Below are 22,245 nucleotides of genomic sequence, written 5' to 3'. Positions count from 1 at the left end.
CACGACCCCGACAGGGACAAGTGGTTGAAGATGAATGAATGAATGAATTCTTTTTGCATATTTAATACATTACGTAGGTTTGAAATGTCGAGGATTGAACACTTATTCTATAGCATATAACTATGGAGCTATTCATGTCTTAACCTAGTGGTTATAGTAGTTTCCTATCTCCCAAAGGGTTATATATAGATAACATAACATAGATACGAAGAGCCACAATTTGTTTGTTTTACAAAAAAAATGAATTTCTGACACTAATTAGTTTTTGCGGTGAAGTGCTAGTTAGTTTTGCTCCTTTCAGCCTCTAAACATTACTCAAATGAAACAGTCCAAGTGGAAAATCGCCCTTTAGTTAAACCGATCACCAGTGTCCACACGAAGACCGTTACCTGTGCAGCCCTCTTCTCCTAAAAACAGTTACATACAACTTAACTGCATTCTTAACTGGTGAGAGGCCACAGGTAGCCATTGCTATTAAAGGATCTTATCAAGACAGGCCTAGCTGGGGACAGCAGGCTCATAAAGGGTGTGGCTTAGCAAACAGTCTATTGTCTTTGCTTAAAACACGTTTTCCTTTATTATGAATAACCTCCACAAGCACCATTTTCCCTCAGGGACATATTTTGACATGCAGGCTTGTGGAAAATATGGCATAAGGGCTTAGGGGTATTTTTCCATCATGGCTTGAAATGGACTGCACAGTCCTGTCTACACAAGAATAGAGGAAGTGGTCTAAACTTAGATAATGCCACTGACGCCCAAAATGTTGAAGGGAACATCCCTGATCTAAGAGTGTCCAACAGCTTTAAGCCACAAGTCTGCTCACTGTTATGCCTAATGGCTGAACGGGTCCATATTTATTTCTGTAATTGGTTGACCGTATAATACATTGTATGTATAATAATGAGTTAAATATTATTTAGTAAAGTTATTTGTCTAGGAAAGCAGCCTTCTGAGTACCTTTGCAGAATTGTATTGGTGCACAATCCACAAAGAAAAGGTCAATTTCCATTCAAGCTCAAAACGTCACTATATCATCCACCATATCAGTGAATTTACCCCCTCTAAGATCCGTATCAGCCTCAAAAATCCCACATCGGTCAGGCCTTAACGACACCCAATCATTGATCAGATAATGTAGATGTGACCATCGCGTAGTAAAACCGATTCCGTTTTCAAAGACTCAAAGATCTGGTATAATTACCGCTTCATAAAATGTCAGCGGTGCATCATCCACATACGTGGTGAGTTTTGTCGAGCCAAGTAGGATCCATTCCCACAAACCATTAGTCATCAACTCCAGCACAGTGGGTTAGTTGAAAACAATGTGTCATCGTCATTTACCATAACCTTTGTGAGGAGTGACACAATCTCAATAGATGCATGAAAATAATTCAATAAATACTAAACAATGCCATGTCTTCATAGGCTCCAGCCACCGAAAAAGTCCTCCTGTCAGCGCGGAGAGGCTTGTTGTTTGAGCTTGCGTGACAGTTTTGTCGCACAGCTTGTGATATATGTCTTTGTGAAACCCTGGAAAAATAGCTGTGCCCTGGCTGCCAGCAAATGGAGATCTGAATAAACAACCCCAGTATGTGCCAACTGGAGAAAAGTTTTCTGACATTCTTGCGAGTGCACACTCCAATTCAAGTCGTCAATTGTTTTTTTGTCACTAGTTCCAACTTATCAAAAACATATGCCTTCTCCTACTGTTTTTTTTTGTGTGTGTGGGGGGGGGGGGGGGGGTATTTATTTTGTTGCTCATTAGCAATTCAACCAGTGACTTTCCGCTTTGAAGGGCAGGCGTTGTCAATTAAGATCCTAATAAGCTAACGGGAAATCGCCTGTTTTTGGAGAGTGTGTGTGCGTGTGTGTGGGGTTGGGGCTTTTATGGATGAGGGTCAGAATGTGGATAGGGGAGGGTAGTTGGAATACATCTGCAGCCCTTCAAAGTGATATGCATGGCTTTGAAGTTAGAAATCCAGTTGTCTTGAACAGCCAGTGTTTGGGTGGCAACGCCATTGACTGACAGACAGCGACTCTCTCCGCTTCTGTCTTGCCACACAAGCACAAAGCGTAACCCTCTCTGTGGCGTTTTGTTATAAATGTATCAGTCAAGCTGAGGAGCATACCGTGCCCCCTTTTTTTTAAAGCATTGTATTGGGTAGTAAAAGGTTATGTTGGATGTGTACTATCTGCAGTGCACAAAGAGGAGGAGCAGCAGAGCCTCTCAGGCTTTTAACCCATTGTCGAAGCCGTACAGTGCCCCCTACTGCCTCAGTCTACTGAGTGGAGACACTTATCACCTGCTCAGTGAAAACTCAGTTTCCCAAATGACCAGGATTATTATTAGTACCAGGATTATTATTAGTACCTGGATTATTTCTACCAACGCACAGTAAACACACCTTTAACTTATGTTATTATTAAAGTGAATCTCAAGCTTAGGCTAACAAATACGGGCCTCGACTGTAACTGTAGTAAGGATGACTGAATTGAAACATTTTGATAATTAATTGTCTAATATTGTATTTTGTTGAGAAATGGCAAAAATATGCTGGTTCCCAAATTTCAACTCAGTGATGTGCTGTGGGGAGAAACAGTTTTAGAATAGAGTAGAATATCTTTATTGACATTGTATAATTCATGTCTATGTATTTATTGAATTACCAGAAAACATGCTACATTGTGATATATAGTGTATATCTATAGGGATAGGTTTTTCCATATCCAGCTATATTTACTGGTGTTTTTTTTCTTCAAGTTAAAAAGAATACAGTATTTACCTGCAGTAGACTTGTTCCATACCAAAAGCATTGTCAGCATTGTTTATGTAAATGTAAAATTAAATAAAAAAGAAAGAAAGCTGTAATTTTTCCATAGGCATCGATCAATTCAGACACAGAATAGGCTGATACGTGGCTTATTATATCGTTGTATGAGCATGTTATTAAGATTGCAACCTCTGTATCAATGCAATAACAATAAATAAGCAGGTTAAAATAAAAACATATATATATATATGGATGGAATATCATTTGAAGATGCAGTTCTGTTTTGACATGACACTATTTCTGTGCATGTAAACAGTCTGTGAATAGCTGGAATTTAAAAATAAATATATTTCTGTACAACTTTACATGAAACTGTTGCGTTCCTTTTGCAATAAAGTTTTAATTTGGAGGGGAAAATACTAAATTAATGAATATATATATTAATATTAATTAATCAATTAATTATATTAATTAATTCACACGGGAGCATGCAACAATAATCTTTACCATGTGGTTATTTCATTTCCAGTTATTTATCGAATTAACAGGAAACATGCTACATTGTGATATACTGTATATCGTTATCGAAATGTTTTTCCATTCATTCATTCATCTTCAACCTCTTGTCCCTGTCGGGGTCGCGGGGGGCTGGAGCCGATCCCAGCTGACATCGGGCGTGAGGCGGCGTCCACCCTGGACAGGATGCCAGTCTATCACAGGACACATAGAGACGAACAGAGACAGACAACCATTCACACCTACGGGCGATTTTAGAGTCATCAATGAACCAAACACGTTTACTGGTGTTTTTTTCTTCAAGTTAAAAAAAACTACAGTATTTACCTGTTATTTTTCAAACGGTGTCACAGTTATTCTGCAGTAGACTTGTTCCATACCAAAAGCATGGTCAGAGGTGTCTGCCAGCCTTTTATGTAAATGTCAAATTAAATAAAAAAGAAAGAAAGCTGGGATTTTGCCATAGACGTCGATCAATTCAGACACAGAACAGGCTGATAAGTGGCTTATAATATCTACCGATGCAGGTCGTTTCTGACCACCGAGTGATTTATAGCCACATGCACGTGCCTCCAAAAGATTGCCCGACCACACAAAAATATATGTCCACGCCCGACTCCAACGCCGCACCTCTTGTTAGCAAAGCAGCTTACCGTGTCCATGTAAGGTACATTGTCTTTACTCAGCCTGTTCTTTGTTAAGTTCCTTCACCTTGTCTTTATCTGCTGGAGCTCCCACTAAAGGGACCTTCCTGGGCAAGGACAATTATATAAAATGAGAATAAAAATGTCCATGCACCCCTCAGTGGTGCATAGGCTTGAAAAGCCTCTTGTCTGAGGCACAGCACGAGCTGAAGGTTACCACACTTAGATTTAATTGGTTTCCGTGTTTAGTATGACCATGTAGTATCCACACTTATAATTCAGTAATGATAGGACATTTTGATTAATACAAGGAAAAGCTCGAGTTCACTCTCTGTATATTATTTTGCAAGTTCACCTTGGAGGTCGTGTGTGGAACTGGAAAGACAAGCTCCAGTTCAATTTTCATTTTGTTTTTGTCCAAGTCTACTTCCCCCTGTTGCTCACCAACAGCTGAGGAATGACTTGAAAAGAGACGGAGGAGAGGGAAATGAGAGCCAGCCTCAAAGCAAACACTTCACGTCACTGAACACCTGCTCTGGCCTTTTCGGTTTCAGGGGAGAAAACGCAGCGATGTTGTACTTTAGCACATAAGTGCCCTGTCTGTTTGGCGCACTCACCACAGACAACAATAGCCAAGTGTCTCGCCGGGCATGAAGAGGCGTGGGTGGGTTTATTTAAGAATTTGGAAATCTCTTTATCTTACCTGTCAGTTATCCGGCTTTAGGTGGCTGTAAGCCAAATGTTGACAATGTCTTTATGGTCTGCAAAGAAAGAAATATGAAACAGCAATTGGATAGAGCTACAACCAATCGGAGCAACAAAACGCCTTAACACTGAGCAACACTTAAAAGTTGAGTAGGTGCTTGGTGAACAAATGGGCGGCCGGGTCACAGACCTTCTCAAATTACAGCTAAACAGTACACTAATATGTGTTTCTGAAAACATTAGAGGCGAGGAGAAGAAGAAGAATTCCTTTAATTGTCCCGCAGTGGGGAAATTCAATTTTCACTCTATTATTATTTTTCATTACACACACACACACACATACAGGACCTATATACATGCAATGATGGAGAGATGTTAGAGCAAGGGGGCTGCCAGTGACCGGCTCCCCGAGCAGTTGGGGGTTCGGTGCCTTGCTCCACACAAGTACTCAAACCGGCGACCCTCCGGTTCCTAGCCAAGTCACATATGGACTGAGCTACTGCCGCCCCAGAATTAGCCAAAATAGTAACAGAATCTTGATTCATATTCTTATTTGCTGCCTATTGACGGTTTGATCTGAGTTTCGTGAGCCCGGTCGATTGCGTTCAGTAACTATGTTTGGTAACTACATTGAAGCATAACGCTCCTCTGTCAGTCATCATTGTTAGACCCGCCCCATATGAGAGAAACGGTTGTGATTGGCCTGTCAGATCCAACACATTGGAATCTGAATGGGGAGAGGGGCCTGACATAAGAGGCGTCTGGCTGCAGCACCAATATCAGGCAGGAAATGCACACGAAAATTTCAAAATAAAACACGAAGACACTTCCGGTGAAGCAAACCTTTTTTTGCAGCCTTAACACATTATGTGAGATCCGCACATTGATCCAGCCCAATGTTAAATATGCATAAACTTAGGCCAGCCGATTCACCTGTTGTCAGATGATGTAATGGGCATTATCAGTTGTTATCACTGCAACAGGTATGAGGCGGTGTGGCCTTACGCTACCTGCTAGCTGCTTCAGAAGGTCATTACCATATATTGTAATTATAAACTGGATCAGTTAACGATAAAGAATCAACAGGTTGGTGTGGTGGTTGAGTCTCTCTCTCTCTCTCTCACACACACACACACACACACACACACACACACAATTATTTCCCTGAAAGTATGATGTTTTCAGTGTGTGTGTGTGTGTGTGTGTGTGTGTGTGTGTGTGTGTGTGTGTGTGTGTGTGTGTGTGTGTGTGTGTGTGTGTGTGTGTGTGTGTGTGTGTGTGTGTGTGTGTGTGTGTGTGTGTGTGTGTGTGTGCGTGTGTGCGTGTGTGCGTGTGTGCGTGTGTGTGTTCCGTTTCCTTCTCACCACACTTCAGTCTCACTGACCCTACATCCTGTTATAGCTTTGGGCATTTTAGTGTTTTCACACGCCGGTGCGAAAACAGCAGCATTTATAGCCAGCTCCAGTGTTTGCCACCAGCGTCTCAGTTACTGGAAATCCTGGGATTGAGTGAGTTTACTGTAATAGCACACCTGCCACACACACACACACATATTAAACAGAGCAACAACAGGGTGAAAAACAAGTTTATGACAACATTTTGCCATCCGCAAACCCTTTGGCTCTGAGCAGCGCTGGCCCGGGGCCAGACCACAGCATCCTGACGTACTGTATGAAGCCGTCTGTTGTCTCTCCCTCGTGTTACTCACCGCTCACTCTGGCTCCGTGATTGGAGGAATCAGGCAACTGACGGCTCCTCTTGAGGGCACCCACCTGTGGTATATCAACCTTGAGGGAAAGGGCGGGGCTTAAACCCAACCCTGATGAGTCAGACATTACTGATGCGGCCAGCATCATGTTGAGACAGCTGTGAGTTTTGCTTATTGCATCATTTGCAAATTTGAAGACACTTGCATGGGCAGATCTGACTGAATGTCTCGATAAAATATCTGTCTTAGAGTGATGAGGCAACTAAATGTTCTGTCTTTGTTTAATTACTCTGTGTGTGTGTGTGAGCGTGTGTGCGTGTGTGTGTCTGTGTCTGTGTGTGTGTGTGTGTGTGTGTCTGTGTGTGTTGGTGTCGGTGTGTTTGTGTGTGTGTGTGGAGGGGGAATTTTGTTGACCCCTATGAAAGACCTATAATCCTCACCAGACTCCAAAGACTCCTCTTGTTTGTGTGTTTTTGCACCTTTTCTTTCCAGTGATGAATAAATAGCTTAACCAGGAAAAGATTCGGCCCTGAAGGGTTATCTTCACATCTCGACATCTCTATTTACTCCTTGTTTTCAACACAGAACACTCACACTGCCAAAAAAAAACACTTTTCAAAGTTTTATGGAACATTTTCAAACTTCTATCTGCAGTGTGAAGAGACGCCTTGATGGTGAAAAAAGCCAATTAAAATGCAAGATTCAAGAAAAGCATATGTTTAAGGACAGGACTCTGAATGTGAATGTGTACTCTCTAAAATTGTGCGCATTGTACCCACCCACCCACCCTCAACCACACACCATCCTCAGCCAGGCACCGAGGCTACCCAAAGCCGGGGAAACCATCCATGGGCACAAGTTCTTCATTGGCTTCGGAGGGAAAGGGGCCAACCAGTGCATACAGGCTGCAAGACTAGGAGCCAAAACCGCCATGGTCTGCAAGGTATGACCTGACCTGGAATCAGGTTTGCAGCTGTACACTGCTGCTGACCTGTAGAGTCTGTGTCACAGGGTGTGTAAGTTTTTCAGCTTGAATATTTGCATTTCAGTTAAAAAGAAAGTTTTTTTAGCTCGTCCAGCCTTTTGCTCATCTACGTCTTACTTGGTACAAATAATCAGCCATCAGCTACCAACTAGTTAACGACTCCGTAGAACCTTATAGCTTCGTTCACACTTCAGTTATTTCACCGCATCAACTCTCTATGCCTCATTTTCTCTTGATCAATACTATACCGCATGCATACGCCCACCCACGCTTGCGCGCCTTCAAACAAGCCTATTCCCATACCATACAACCCAGAGACTCCAATCAGTAAGCTCAGTGTGGCCTTTTAACCCAAGCACTAAAGCACCGAAGCCCCACCTCTGTCAGAACAAAGAGGCCCGATCGATAACAACCCAGTGCGGGAGGAGCTCTCCGGGCATGGGGAGAACCCAAAAATAGACACCCGGGCTTGTCAAAAACATCCAAGACGGAAGGCCACTCTTCAAAGAGAACGGGGCCAGGCAGCCAATACCAGCCCAACCCATTATCACAGGCAGCTAGAAGTGCCCGCGTTTTGGCACGATTTTTGGAAAGCGTGGGTTCGATGTAGGCGCCTCGGGGCGAGGTGGGGACCCCTTCCACAACCCAAAGTAGCTACAGATGTGGACATCCCTATGCGGATCAGGGGAAGAGGGAAAGGAGGGAAAGAAACGAGGTGGGCATGAAGAGGCGTGAAGGCGGGGTTATCGTGTCTTCGAGGCTTGGCGCAGCTGGTCGTGTGTTTGCACGTGTGTGCGTTCGTTGACATTGTGTGTTAGATTTTAAACATTTTCGGCAGCGGCACCATGCCAGTATGCTGGCAGGGCACACGAAAATCCAATCCAACTGAGGTTTGACTATACCACTTTTCAAAAGTTGCCGCTAACCAAGTCTGACCCCGCTTGACACTCTCTTTGTTGTAATCGTTTTGCCTTCAATCTTTTCTAGGTTGGTAAAGACTTCTTTGGAGACAATTACATTCAGAATTTCAAGGAAAATGGTGTAAACACAGGTACAGTTTTTTGTTTTTTTTTGCTTTACTGATCATACCAAATTGGTTGCCATTAGCATGTTGCATTGCAAGAAGTTCCAATTTTGTTCAAACTATTTTGTTTTGTTCTGTATTTTGCAAGTTCTTTTAAGTTACTTAGATAGTTAATCCAACTTTAGATGTTCTATCTCTTCATGGCCAAAAGTCTGTGACCTGAGCCAAATGTGCTCCAAGGAATCAGTAGTGGTAACTATGGTGTGTTGAAAGACAAAAAAAATGGTTACTTTCAAATTCGGTTTTGCACCTTTTTGTCTTCTCCCTGTCTCAGACTTTGTAGGGCAGACTTCCGACGCAGCCACAGGAGCTGCCTCCATCATTGTCAACGATGCAGGTAAATGCTTTCCCCACTTGCCTACACCGTACTCAGATCCTGAAAGCCCTTTGAGTTGTAGAAATGGCCTCATACTTGCACAACCATGCATGTGCGCTATAGGTGCCCTCTTTCCACTACTACGCACACACCGTCACACACTCAGTACCTTCACTGACTCAGAAGTGTTCAAGTGACTATAATCACTGGATATACACACACTCACACACACAAATACTTCAGTGCACCGAAACATGCTGAGTATCCAGAGGTTCCAGTCTGCAACAATTCAAGGCTTTCCACACGGAGAGCAATTGCTGTCATGTAGCAAATACAGTAGAGTGACGTAAAGCTCGCTTTTCTAGCATTTAACATAGACACACACATCATTATGCAGTGAAGTGGAAAAAGACGAGGTCTAAGTGAAAGCAGTTAAATGAGAGATTACAATTAAGAAATAATCACCTAGAAAGAAATGTGGCATTTTCCATTAATGTGAAAGTCAGTTCATTCAAATGAGTTTCCCTTAAGTGATGAAAAGGAAAAAATAACCAATATAAAACATTTGTGTTCAAATCAAATTGGGTTTATTCGATGTATTTTGAAGATGACAAATTGCATATAAAGGGTAAATAAGGCATCACAATTTGACAAGTGACTGGTCCTGTCTGACAATGCAAATGCATTTCAACGCCAAACGTCAGTGGGTATATTGCACTGTTAACCAATAGAGAAATAATGGACATAGCCTCTGGGCTATGTAGCCAATGCAGAAGTGCCTTAAAGCTGCATTGTCTTTAATATGCAGCAGGGGGCGACTCCACTGGCTCCAACATGAAGTCCAATTGCAGCGAAGTCAATGAGAAAATGACCCTACTTCCTACTACATTTTCCCAACGATTTTATGGTTTCACTCACTAGTTTTAAGTCTTCAATACAGCATGGGGTTTATTTAGTAAATCATGGTCTAATTCGAAAAGCAGGGCATGCTCGAGGGCAGGTCTACACGATGACCTGTCACTTAGAATAGAGGCTTAGCGATGTGTATCCACAGCGCTGTGTACATGAAAACAGCTGTGAACTTGTAATTGGGTTTTCGTTTTAGCATTTTCATCCTCTCAGCTTGTTTTCACTTCATTAAAGTTAACTGTAACATATGTAACTGTAACATACAAAATATGTCTTGGTGGTTGCACCTTGCTAACCAAGCTAGCTAGCTAGAGCTACTGAGAAACCGCCGATTTCACTGCTGTGCATGCGGATGAACAGTGCCAGTGCCAGGAGCTCCCTGCGCTGCTGGCAAAAGTCCGCAGGATGACTCAGTTGGAATGAAAATCCGTAAAAGTCTCACTCTTTAGCGTTTAGCTCAGTGCAGCACCATTAAAAAGACAGCAGTTTAGCCTCACGTCTGAATATGGTGACTTCTGGCTGTAAAAACAAGATTGCCAAAGTCAGATACCAAACTCCTGGCTTCAATACGATAGTCAACAAACCAATGGGTGGTTTCTACAGTCTATGCTGTTAACAAGGTGTCAAAATAAAATGTACAAAAAGTCACCATAGTTTCTAACATCACATATCCCCAATAAACCCAAGTTATGGACTAGAGAGTTCCTGCAGCCACACGGCCCTTTACTGGATCAGTTTGACACCCCTGGTCTAGAGAGTTCCCATGGATTCTCAAAGTCCTCATACTGTCCAGTGGTTGATCCTCACACGTCTCTTTTGGTATCAACGGGCAGGTGAGAATGCCATTGTGATCGTGGCTGGAGCCAACATGCTGCTGGGCAGTGAGGGGCTGCAGAAAGCTCTTCCAGCCATCAGTCATGCAAAAGTTCTGGTGTGCCAGCTGGAGATCAGCCCGCAGGCATCCTTGCAGGCACTACGCATGGCCCGGGAGAACAAAGGTCAGTGAGTGTACTGTATCAGCGTGTGGTCTAAAGTCGGAGAGAAAATGATTTATTTTCAGAGAATGGAAAAAAACACATTTGAGAAAGTATTATAATGTCTTATATAATACAGAACAGGTGGTTGCATTTGCATTCCATTAACTGTGTTTATTTTCACAAACTGTGGTTACTTTGATGTTCCCAGGTTCACTCAGTCCTTTGTTTGCTCATAGAAGTTACAGGTAACTTTTACATTTAAAAAGAAAGTTTCAGTAAATATTGTTAAATTTTTTCCCATTTGGATCATATTCGACCTAAAGTGATACACCAACCAATGTCTTTCTTTTGAATCACTCCCATGTTAGCTCAATATAAAATATTTGCTCATAAAGGAATACTTTACCCATTTTAATCCACTTCTGTGTCATGGCAATGTGAGCAGTGTGTATTACTGAACAGTGCTTGGCCTCCCTCCATAACAGACATTCACATGCCACGACACTGGATTGAAATCAGCAAAATATCTCTTGTGAGAATGACGGCTGTGGTCAATGTGTATCATGGTGTTACGATGGATTGTAGTCATGACGGAGGAAGAACATGTGTCAAGGGTCCATAAAAACTTCTCAAACTACGTCTGCAATTTAATCCACTTATCTGCTGACCACCCATGTGCTCAGTATGCCCCAAATGCTGGTGTGGTTGTCAGTACTGTCGCCTCCCTGTGTCTGCGTGGGTTTTCTCCGGGTTCTCTGGTTTCCACCCGCAATCCAAAGACGCGCACGTGTTAGGTTAATCGATGACTCTAAATTGCCCATAGGTGTGAATGGTTGTCTGTCTCTGTTTGTCTCTATGTTCCCCGCGATAACTGGTGTCCTGTCCAGGGTGGACCCCGCCTCACGCCCGATGTCGGCTTGGATCGGCTCCAGCCCCTCGCGACCCCGACAGGGACAAGCGGTTGAAGATGAATGAATGAACGAAGTCACAGTCGATGTATCCCTAGTAGAGGACGAAAATATCTGTTTAAAATCAGTCATGTGACTTCTGTTTTTGTTCCAAATCGACACTTTCCTTAAGAGAGACTCGCATCGCTTCATCAGGTCAAGTGCAAGAAGTGGATACATGTAATATTGTCACAAACCTCTGTTGGTTCCCTGCTGCTCACATTCTACATCAACCACCATCTCTGTACACACACGGTTAGCAGGGTACTTGTTGTCCTGTTGGCTTACAACGCCACCCTCCCTTCTCCTTTTTGGTGAAAACCAGGTTACGGAGCTCACGATCTTTTACAGCATGCTATTATTAGCAGGCCTCCGCGTCATTCAAGACGTCTGGAGAGCCTCTCGCCCCTGTCATCAGGGCCTGTCGCTGGTAATCGCTCGCTGCAGGCTGCCAGAACGAAAGAGTCCTTGCCATAACCGTGTTGCAGATGGGACCCCCAGATGGCCTCGCCGAGCGCGCCACCCTCTGTCCGCCCCCCCTGCCCCCCCCCCCCCCCCCCTCCCACAATGTCAACCGTACCATGGGATTACACTCTGCATGTGGCACCAGGAGAGGAGGAAGGCGAACGAAGACGCTTGGCAAAGATCCTACCTCAGTGCTGCTGCACCAGAGCATTGCGTAAATGTAGTTCTCTGGAGTGAATTGGTGTTAATGGGTTTGGCGGCAAGAATGTAATGGCGCGGGGGTGAAGCGCCACTCAAATTACGCAAATGTCACCATGGAGCCACACGTACCGTGGATGCCAGTTCTCAGAAACACTTGTCAAGATAACCCAACAAGAAGAGTTTCTTCTCCTTGCGCAGAATTCTCGGGGGGGGGGGGGGGGGGACATGTAGATACATAATGTATCGCCATCTACCATTTAATATTGAGATGTAAATGGAATTAAATCAATTCTAAGGACTGAGGAAATGGTACGAGTATGTAGTTTCACTCTTTCTTTCTTCTTCCGTCTTTAACCCGCCTCTTCCTTGTCTGAACAAGATGCCGCTTTTCTATTTCTCACCAGATGCACTTAGAGCCTCTCAAAGCCCTTTCACATACACACTGATGACTCATTTATTTTGTGTGTTTGCGTGTTTGTGTGTGTGTGCGTGCGTGCCTGTGTTTGTGTGTGTGTGTGTGTGTGTACATGTGCTGTAAGAGTGTGTGAGTGTACGTGCGCGTGCGTGTACATTTGCTGTAAGAGTGTGTGAGTGTGCGTGAGTGTGCGTGCGTGTGCGTGTACATTTGCTGTAAGAGTGTGAGTGTGCGTGAGTGTGCGTGAGTGTGCGTGCGTGTGCGTGTACATTTGCTGTAAGAGTGTGTGCGTGAGTGTGCGTGCGTGTGCGTGTACATGTGCTGTAAGAGTGTGTGTGTGCGTGTGTGTGTGTGTGTACATGTGCTGTAAGAGTGTGTGAGTGCGTGCGTGTGCGTGTACATGTGCTGTAGGAATGTGCGTGTGTGTGTGTGTGTGCGTGCGTGTACATTTGCTGTAAGAGTGTGTGAGTGATCTCTGGCTTACCCTGTTTTCCTTCTGTCCTTGTTTTCCATCCACCTTTCTTTCTAAATCTGCCACAGCAACAAACTGCTGTATTTAGTACTTTTTGAACCGTTCTGGCTGCCCTCGCTGCACATTTGTGACCAGACTTTGAACCTTCGTGCAAAAAAAAAGCCCAGAGTCATGACACACGCACACATATTCGCCTGCCAGACATGACTCAGTATGCACACATCCCAGCCTTACCACATCTGTCCCAGCAGCTGTGTGTGTGTGTGTGTGCGTGTGTGTTAGTGTGCGTGCGATTGTGTGTGTGTGTGTGTGTGAGTGTGTGTGTGTGTCTGTGTGTGTTGGGGTCTGTTTGTTAAGTTTCACTAACGCCTAAAGAGCAAAACAAAGCAACCTGAGACCTGCACAGCGGTGAACGTGACGTCCACAGCAGCAGCTCCTTGCATCAGTGAGGCAGATTCCTCCATGCATCAGTGTATTAGGGATTTCACACAAGCTGCTCTTGCGTGCATATTGATAGGTATACATCCTCTGCAGTCTCATTGTCTGTGTACTTCATGAGCATTGGGCCTATGTATTTGACAACAGCACCGAAGTAACGCGCTTGACGCAGACCCTGTGATCACGCCGCAGATGGCAAAGAAGGGAGCAAATAGTGGAAGGCAACATTGTACATGCTACCAGTTTTGTCCATGGCCACCAATGATAATTACTGACAATGTTGTAGTCTGAGAAAAGCATGAGTAAGCCTTTAACATGACTCAGTGATACTTTGTTTATTTTGTTGTCATGTCATACAATAAGTAAGTGACTTATGACATCCGTCTCGCAGGTCTCAGCTGATGGTGGTGGCGCCTGCTGTCGTGGTCCTGCATGACGCTTCCTGCTGCTATTATCACTATTACTCATATATACTATCATTAGTTTTATATATTATAAAAACATCATCAGTAATAGACTGTATATCATTGTATCACAGCTGTTATTACCACTTGCACTATTTGGTCATATTTACTCATATTTACTCATATTTATTCCATATTATATTATTACAAAACAAACAAAACAAGAACAACTGCACTATATCATGAATATGTATATATGTCTATTTCTATTTCTTCCCTTTTTAAATTTTACTTCATTGCTTATTATTGCTATTTTTTATCTTTTGTCTTATTTTACCTTATTTTGTAATATTCTGTTGCTGCTGTGACAAACGAATTTCCCCGTCTGCGGGACATTAAAGGTTTTCTGATTCTGATTCTGATACACATCATTGATCATATTTACCACCATAATTATTATCATTGATCATATTCTGTCACCTTAGCTGTGCTTGTTTCTACTATGCTGCTGTATTAACTGCCATAACATATGAGTCATATTCACTGTGGACTGTCTGGGACTGTCTCTCCGTCTGTCTTTGTCTCTCTCTGTCCATCTGTCCGTGTCTCCTCTCTTTCTGTATATAATGATCTGAGATTATGAGAATTACTATACATGTCATATATAGAATGGAAAAAGTTGCTTTAGTCATATTATTATATAAGTAATATCATATATAAGACACTTGCACCATAAATTGCTGCATAAAAATCCAGCAGAATGCAGGAAGTTAAGTGTTTTATCTTCAATTTTCTAGAGGAGAACCACCAGAGCCCCCCACCCCCCAATGCTGAAAGGAAATCTGCGCCATTGGTGGGAACCGTGCATTGAGAGAGAGAATAATGTCCTGTTGTGTGTTTTCATGTCTTTTTTTTGACAGTAAGAACAGACTAGAGTAACGACAGCCTTGTTCCCTTGTGTATATATCCTTAGATACAGAGGGCTGAAAACAGGCGATGGGGGAAGACAGAGGTCCTTCCTTTTATGCAAAACTGAGGCATCACATTTCGGAGATCTGGAGTTTATTGTTATACATGTACCAAAGAGACCTGAGCGACGTGAGCGACGTGACATCGCCAATGAGCCGAAAAAACTGGTTAACTAAACACTAAGCAACATGGAGTACAGCAACATACTGTAGTTACGGTCGTTACTTGCTGCTTGGGTGGAGACAGACGGTACTTGTGGTAGAGATGGTCGCAGAAGTTACAGACGGAGGCATTGTACTGGAAAAGGAGTGAAAATTAGCGTGTCTACCCGGGTATCATGTTTACATCTCTGCTAATCAGAGCTGGAGCTGATATTGTAACCTTTCCCACTAAAGACAAAGTTCTGCAAAGTTCAGTTCATTAGCAATAAAACACAATCTTCTGTTCAATGACTTTACTTGCACCATAAATTGCTGCATAAAAATCCATCAGAATGCAGGAAATTAAGTGTTTTATCTTCAATTTTCTAGAGGAGAACCACCAGAACCATGCATTGAGAGACAGAATAATGTCTTGTTTGGGTCTTTTCATGTCTTTTTTTGACAGTAAGAACAGACTAGGGTAACGGCAGCCTTGTTCCCTTGTGTATATATCCTTAGATACAGAGGGCTGAAAACAGGCGATAGGGGAAGACAGAGGTCCTTCCTTTTATGCAAAACTGAGGCATCACATTTCGGAGATCTCGCACTTGTCTTGGAAACCAAAGTGATGAAAGCTGAAGTGCAGTTTAGTTGACAGAGAGAGAGAAAAGGAGAGTCAGCAAGAGCATAGTCAGTTATTTTGTGACATGACCTTGGCTCATGCGGGTACACGTACAGTATATGAGTGATTAAAAAAGAGAGAGAGACATTATTTCCACTTTTACTAGCGAGCAGCCCAGCATACCACCTCAAAGCGCCAGGTGGCCAAAGCCCTGCACAAACCCACGCAGCTGCTCTCTCGTGTGCCCACGCAAACACACACACACACGTACACACACACACGCAGGAACTAGGCACACACTTTTGCACAACAGACTTTGATGTCAACAACGCTGAACGTACATTTCCCTCACATACACGCACGCACGCGCACTTGCACGAGGCTTTATTTTGTACACAGAGATATCAGAATTAATCGCTTCGTCAAGCTGGGCTTATCCTCACACATACACAGAAATCACGGTATTAGATGCATTAATGCTCCGCGCTCATGAATATGCATAAGAGAGTGATGTGCAACACGTACAGAGGATTACTTCTGACAAACACTCTCGCTCTCTCTTGCTCTCACCCTCTCTTATGCTCCTCAGAACACAGAGAAAGGGTCACAACTCCTCTCACCCACACACTGACACACACACACATAGGGTTGTATACCTCACTGCAGGGGTTAAAGCGTGCCACAAGAAAAGCGCTGCAGAATGTGAGGCCATTTCCACCAGCATTGTATTTTTTTTTTTTTCAGGGAATGCTAATTTAATCGTTTAAAAGGTGTCTTTTTATAGACGCTTATCCACTTGAGCTTTGCCTGCAAGAGAAATTCCCAGTGGTAGCCCACTAGCCTTTGTTCCCATTGAAAGTTTAATTACTGTAATGTCAGGCCTTGACAGTGAAGCTTAGCGAATGGTAAAGACACATCACACAATTGTAAAGTGTGTGTGTGTGTGTGTGTGTGAGCGACATTGTCACACTAATTGTATATTTTAACCCTTGTTAGTGTTTGCATGTTATCCTGTGACTGACCAGTAGATTATAAATGAAAATCAATCATTGCCTGGTTTCTTTGTTACAGTAAAGACCATATTCAACCCAGCGCCGGCTATTCCTGACTTGGATCCAGATTTCTACAGAGCCTCTGATGTGTTTTGCTGTAATGAATCTGAGGTGATGAAACACACACACACGCACACACACACGCACACGCGCACACACACACACAGAGCTCACAGTATTTATACAGCAGCATTGTTGCTTCCTCACACAATAACTCTGCCTTCTCACACACGTGTACACTCACAATAACAAGGGAGCACAGAGGAACTGAAACCAGTCCTACACCGCAAAAGTGTGGGTACTGAATTGACGAGCATGCTGTTCTCAAACTTCACACGTGCAGTTTACAGTGATATATGCGGATATGTGGTAGATTTATAATCAATCATTTTGGGAAAAATGGGTTCTCAATTTCAGGCAGGTGTAAACAAAAGCAGGTTTTGCATTTTTAGCTAGCATTCAGGTCTGGTCCACACGAACATGGGTATTTTTTAAACCAAACTTTCATGGCCCCCGGTTAAAAAATATCTCCATCCACATGAAACCGCAAAAACCACCTCCATCAGCTGGTCCTGTCTATAGTGCTCCACAAGTCTCCATGGATACAACTTAGCTACTGTTTACCGTACCGTTTTTCCTCGGTTTTCCTGTCCACGCATGAGTGCTGAAGACGGGCTTTTCCAAAAAGTTCACCCTGGACTCCGGTTACAAAAAACCCCACTTTCCGTAGCCCACAGCTGCGGTTATGTGTGGATGAAAGGCCAAACCGCGCAGAGAAACACACGGTTTTATAAATACACGCGATCCTGTGGACGGCCCCTTAATCAGCTGTAGCTAGCTACTTAGGTAGTTAAGCTAACGTTAGCACAATGAATAGCTTGAAAAATTCCATCGTAAAACAAGATCTATGTGAATATGCACTTTGTCTCAGGCTAAAAGTAAGCAGTCGGATATATGTAGAAGACGTGCATGCGAGCATTATTCTTGCTTTGAAGTGTGAAGCTAGTTAGTCCTTATTATTAGCCTTGCATTGCCAGGCCATACTTGAGCGCTGTGGAGCTACATTAGGTCTGGCTAGGTGAGACTACTGGAGCAAAGACATTCCCAAGTCCAATAAAATGCCGGACAGAGCAGCCGATGTTAGCTTAAACTTTGCTAACATTCAGGAGCTGCTTCTACACAGTGGCTACACAGCGGTTGCCCCTGGGTCCAGACATAACCCTAACCCTAACCCTAACCCTGATATCAGGCAAACAAAGAATGTGCTGTCATGAGCACTGCTTTAATTGTACTACAGTTTAACTCATGTAGTCGGTTAATGATGGGCTCCTTGGCCTTGGAATACCATTGCTAATGTGTAGTAAGCTAGTTAGCCAGGCATGCAGCAGATGGACACACTCTCTACACTTTGTCTTTTTGGTTTTGAAAAGTCTAGAAAAAAGACACAGCCCGCATCTTAGAACAGCTAACTAAGTAATTATTGTTAAAATCAATGCAAGCTGCTGTTTGAATGTGTCAACACTTGGTAAACAGTCACATCAGAAGGCGTGCTGTGCAGTCCTGAGTCGGGTAGGTAGAAATACTTCTTCTCATCTGCTCCGTGAAAAGAAAAGATCAGAGGCGTGAGATGTTATGAGCGCCCACACATACACACACCTTTTTACAGTGATTCAACCGTGTCTCCTGGGTCATGACCCCCGCCAGCACATCAATAGCTCCACTGTAGCCTTTAGCCATACATGTAAACCCCCTGGTGTTATGAAGAGTGAAATGAGTAACTCTCCGCCCTTTTACGGTAAAACCTAGTGTCACGGCACCTTGCGTCTTGACTGTCAGGTGATGACAGATGAGCGACGGGGGCAGGGTTGGGTGGCAATCGTAGTAAAAACAACGAGGCAGATGTGCTCTTTGGCTGAGTCAGCCGCCCCCTCGGGGGTGAAGTGGCTGTGAGTTTGCTTCGGAGTCTCTATTTGATGTGGTGATGCAAGGCGGAGGGAAGCCGCAGCCAGGTGTGGGGACATGAAAGGGAGAGTGGACGAAAGAACAACATGTAAGAGTGTCGGGTCATGGAGGTACAGTCATGTTATATATGAGGCAGTATGTAGGGGTGGAAAGGGCACGGAGATATCCCCCTCAGGGACAGGTAAGGGTGAATTAAGAGTTATTTATTCTTTAATCTGCTTTACATACAGTATCTCTATTAACAGGCATTTGTATGTGATGCAAAAAGGAAAAGAAGACAACGTTAAACACGGCATTTTAAATAAAATGTTACAACCTGTGGTAATGAAAGCTGGGTCATGACCGAAAGAAAGAGGGCGGTGGACTTATTCAGAGCATCAGGGAAAAGGGAGAAATATGTGGTCGGCCTAATCCGGGAACAATACAGGAACAATAAGAAGAAGAAGAATTACTTTATTTATCCCAATTCGGAAATTGAATTTTTTAACTCTTATTAATAATCATGTTACACACACAGGCCCTAAAATACACACACATGCACAGACAGGACCTATACATGCAATTAAGGAGAGATGTTAGAGCGAGGGGGCTGCCAGTGACCAGCGCCCCGAGCAGTTGGGGGTTCGGTGCCTTGCTCAACAGCGCATCGGCAGTGCCCAGGAGATGAACCCCCTTGGTGGAAACAATAGGCTGTACACATATACATATAATACTGTATGCCTCAACATACAATAAACTTTTAGAATACACCTAGCATTTCAACAGCTTTATACAGCATATGCTTTTTGCGGTATGTGTGCAAGATAAGCACACACACACACACACACACACACGCGCGCGCGCAGGGAGAGACAACAAGAGAGAGACATAATTCAACTTTCTGATATTCTTGCACACAGAGGGAGGTAGATTGATTCCCTGCCCTGGTGTGAAGCTGATGACTAACAAAAAACGGCTCTCTTTCTCTCTTGGCATCCGACAACACCGGGGTGGCTGCGGGCTCTGAAAGCACCGATACACTCTGCGGTTTATTTTTGAACTGTCCAAGGTCATTGTTCACTTTGACGGATCACAAAAGTAAGAGGGATCAGATCCTCAGACCCCTATTCAAGACCGGTGTGAACCGTGTCGTGACCCTTTCGTGTGGGGTAATGGCTGGCACACATTCTCTGCAGGTTTGTGTGTGTGTGTGTGTGTGTGTGTGTGTGTGTGTGTGTGTGTGTGTGTGTGTGTGTGTGTGTGTGTGTGTGTGTGTGTGTGTGTGTGTGTGTGTGTGTGTGTGTGTGTGTGTGTGTGTGTGTGTGTGTGTGTGTGTGTGTGTGTGTGTGTGTGTGTGTGTGTGTGTGTGTGTGTGTGTGTGTGTGTGTGTGTGTGGTCTCACTGTACCATGCTCAAGCTGAGGGGGGGTTTAAGGATGACAAAGTGCAGGCACTCTTTGATCCTCAGCCCACATTCTAAGCTGAAGTGCTTTATCGTGAGGGGGAATTATCTTTGATGTCCACCTGAGGACCTCACGTGCCAAAATAGATCTACATCTCTATCCTACACAGATCTGAAGGGGATCTCACACACACACTCGCTTCATGAGCGTGGTCGCAACGTAAAGAAACAAGGAATGTGTCAGGGTTTTATTATGCTTGTTTGTTTTCCATAGTATTTATAGAGCGGGGTGATTTTAGATCTGTAATTGCTGCAGCAAATTAAAGGGGAAGTCCACCCTTAAATTTATTCCACATTGTGTTTTTTTTTTTTAGTGTTTAACGAGGAACACTGATTGAGTTGCTTTTTCCACGCGGTTTTGTGAACAAAGGTATTTTTTCTCAGTTTAAAAAAAAGACGAAAGCTGCACAGAATCAGTGACAAAAGTGATCAGTTATAGCAGATAACGTCTCTCTTCTGCGTAAGTATAATCTCTTTTTTTATGCAATAGACTCAACAGAGAAGACAAGTGTGCGTTCAATGTCCACGCATGTTTGCAATCGAATGTTTTGGAGACAAAATAACCGGAAAAAATAGTAATAAAGATGAAAATAGCTGTTAGAGAGAGTGAGAGAGCATGCAAATGGTCAAATAAGACATTAAGGCTTATGTTGGTGATAGACAGATGGTTTATCCAATCAGCAAGCAGTATTTTCGCCCCTGCCCAAAAGATCTCCAAACGAAAGTTCCCAGATGGAAATGCTGAACAAATGAGAATCAATCCATCTGGAGGAGTCAGGTTAGAGTCAGTAAATCACTAAAAATATATTTAGACATCCTACTGTAGAAACGTTATGTCCGTTGGAATGATTGAAGGATTCTAACAAGCTCCAGTATAAATTGAGTGGTCGTTAATATTACGGCCTCCTCCAGTATCTGTGTATCTGTGTTGTGCATCTATGCTAAGCAGGATGTGGGACCCCTAGCTGAGGATTGGCTGGCACGAGACCTGCCTACTTCCTGGTTCTGCTGTTGATTTGATTGGTGCGGCGTCTGGCAATCTCCACCAACCACCTACCACCTTCCAGACCGTCCCTCTGCTTAAATAGTTGCCCTCACTGTGATTTTGGCCCTTTGTCTTTGACCAACTGGCCTGGTGTGTGTTTGTGTGTGTGTAGTGCTCTTTGAGTTTCTTCGTTATCTCTAAAAGTGCGGCTTTAAAGGAAATTGGGCATGGTTTTAGTGGTGGTTTACTGATACCAACATGACACCTGTAGCACTTTGATGTCACAGTCAGTGGTCGTAAAGTAATTCGCATTCATGTTGCCGTGTTGCTCTTCAGTTACATAGCAATAAACACATGAGCGTGTCAGGACAGCACGTTGTATTTAAAGAGAATAATGTAGCAGGTCGAGCACATTCAAGTATTTTCGCCCCTTCCCAAAAGATCTCCAAACCAGAGCTCCCAGGTGGATCTGCTGAACAAATCCATCTGGAGGAGTCAGGTTAGAGTCAGATATCACTAAAAATATATTTAGACATCCTACTGTAGAAACGTTATGTCCGTTGGAATGATTAAAGGATCTGAACAAGCTATAGTATAAATTTAAAAAACACAATAAACACTGAAACAGATTTTTTTTTTTTTAGTTAGCCTTTATTTAACCAGGTTTGTCCCGTTGAGATCCAAGATCTCTTTTGCAAGGGAGACCTGGCCAAGAATGACAGCACATGAAGTTTCAACACAAGGACACTATAATCAAAGACAAAAAAAAGAAACAAACAAACAATAAGAATACAGAAATAAGGTGTCTGTTGAGAGAATAATGTCGGTCTAGCACATTCAGACTAAGCATTGTTAATACAGTATGTAGTTTTTAAAAACAGGCACGTAAAAAAATCAGTCGGTGGTCTTCGTTATTCGCATTCATGTTGCCGTGTTGCTCTTCAGTTACGTAGCAATAAACACATGAGCTTGTCAGGACAGCATGTTGTATTTAAAGAGAACAATGTAGCAGGTCGGTCGAGCACATTCAGACTAAGCAATTGTTAAATACAGTATGTAGTAAAACAAAAAATAAGGCACGTAAAAAACATCTCATCTCATCTCATCTTCAGCCT

At 43.3% G+C, this 22,245-nt stretch overlaps 1 protein-coding gene across 1 annotated transcript in view; it reads left to right on the top strand.

Annotated features, from left to right (window-relative positions):
• Positions 1–22,245, top strand: part of rbks (ribokinase) — a 35,959-nt gene that overhangs the window by 4,004 nt on the left and 9,710 nt on the right. The window contains exons 3-7 of the mRNA XM_083923840.1: positions 7,158–7,290; positions 8,320–8,383; positions 8,691–8,753; positions 10,475–10,639; positions 16,763–16,854. Coding sequence (XP_083779966.1) covers positions 7,158–7,290; positions 8,320–8,383; positions 8,691–8,753; positions 10,475–10,639; positions 16,763–16,854 — 517 coding nt within the window. The remainder of the gene's footprint in view (positions 1–7,157; positions 7,291–8,319; positions 8,384–8,690; positions 8,754–10,474; positions 10,640–16,762; positions 16,855–22,245) is intronic.

Source organism: Echiichthys vipera (assembly GCF_963691815.1).
Source record: "Echiichthys vipera genome assembly, chromosome: 12".
Taxonomy (NCBI): Eukaryota; Metazoa; Chordata; class Actinopteri; order Perciformes; family Trachinidae; genus Echiichthys; species Echiichthys vipera.
This window is presented reverse-complemented; position numbering and strand designations above follow the sequence as displayed.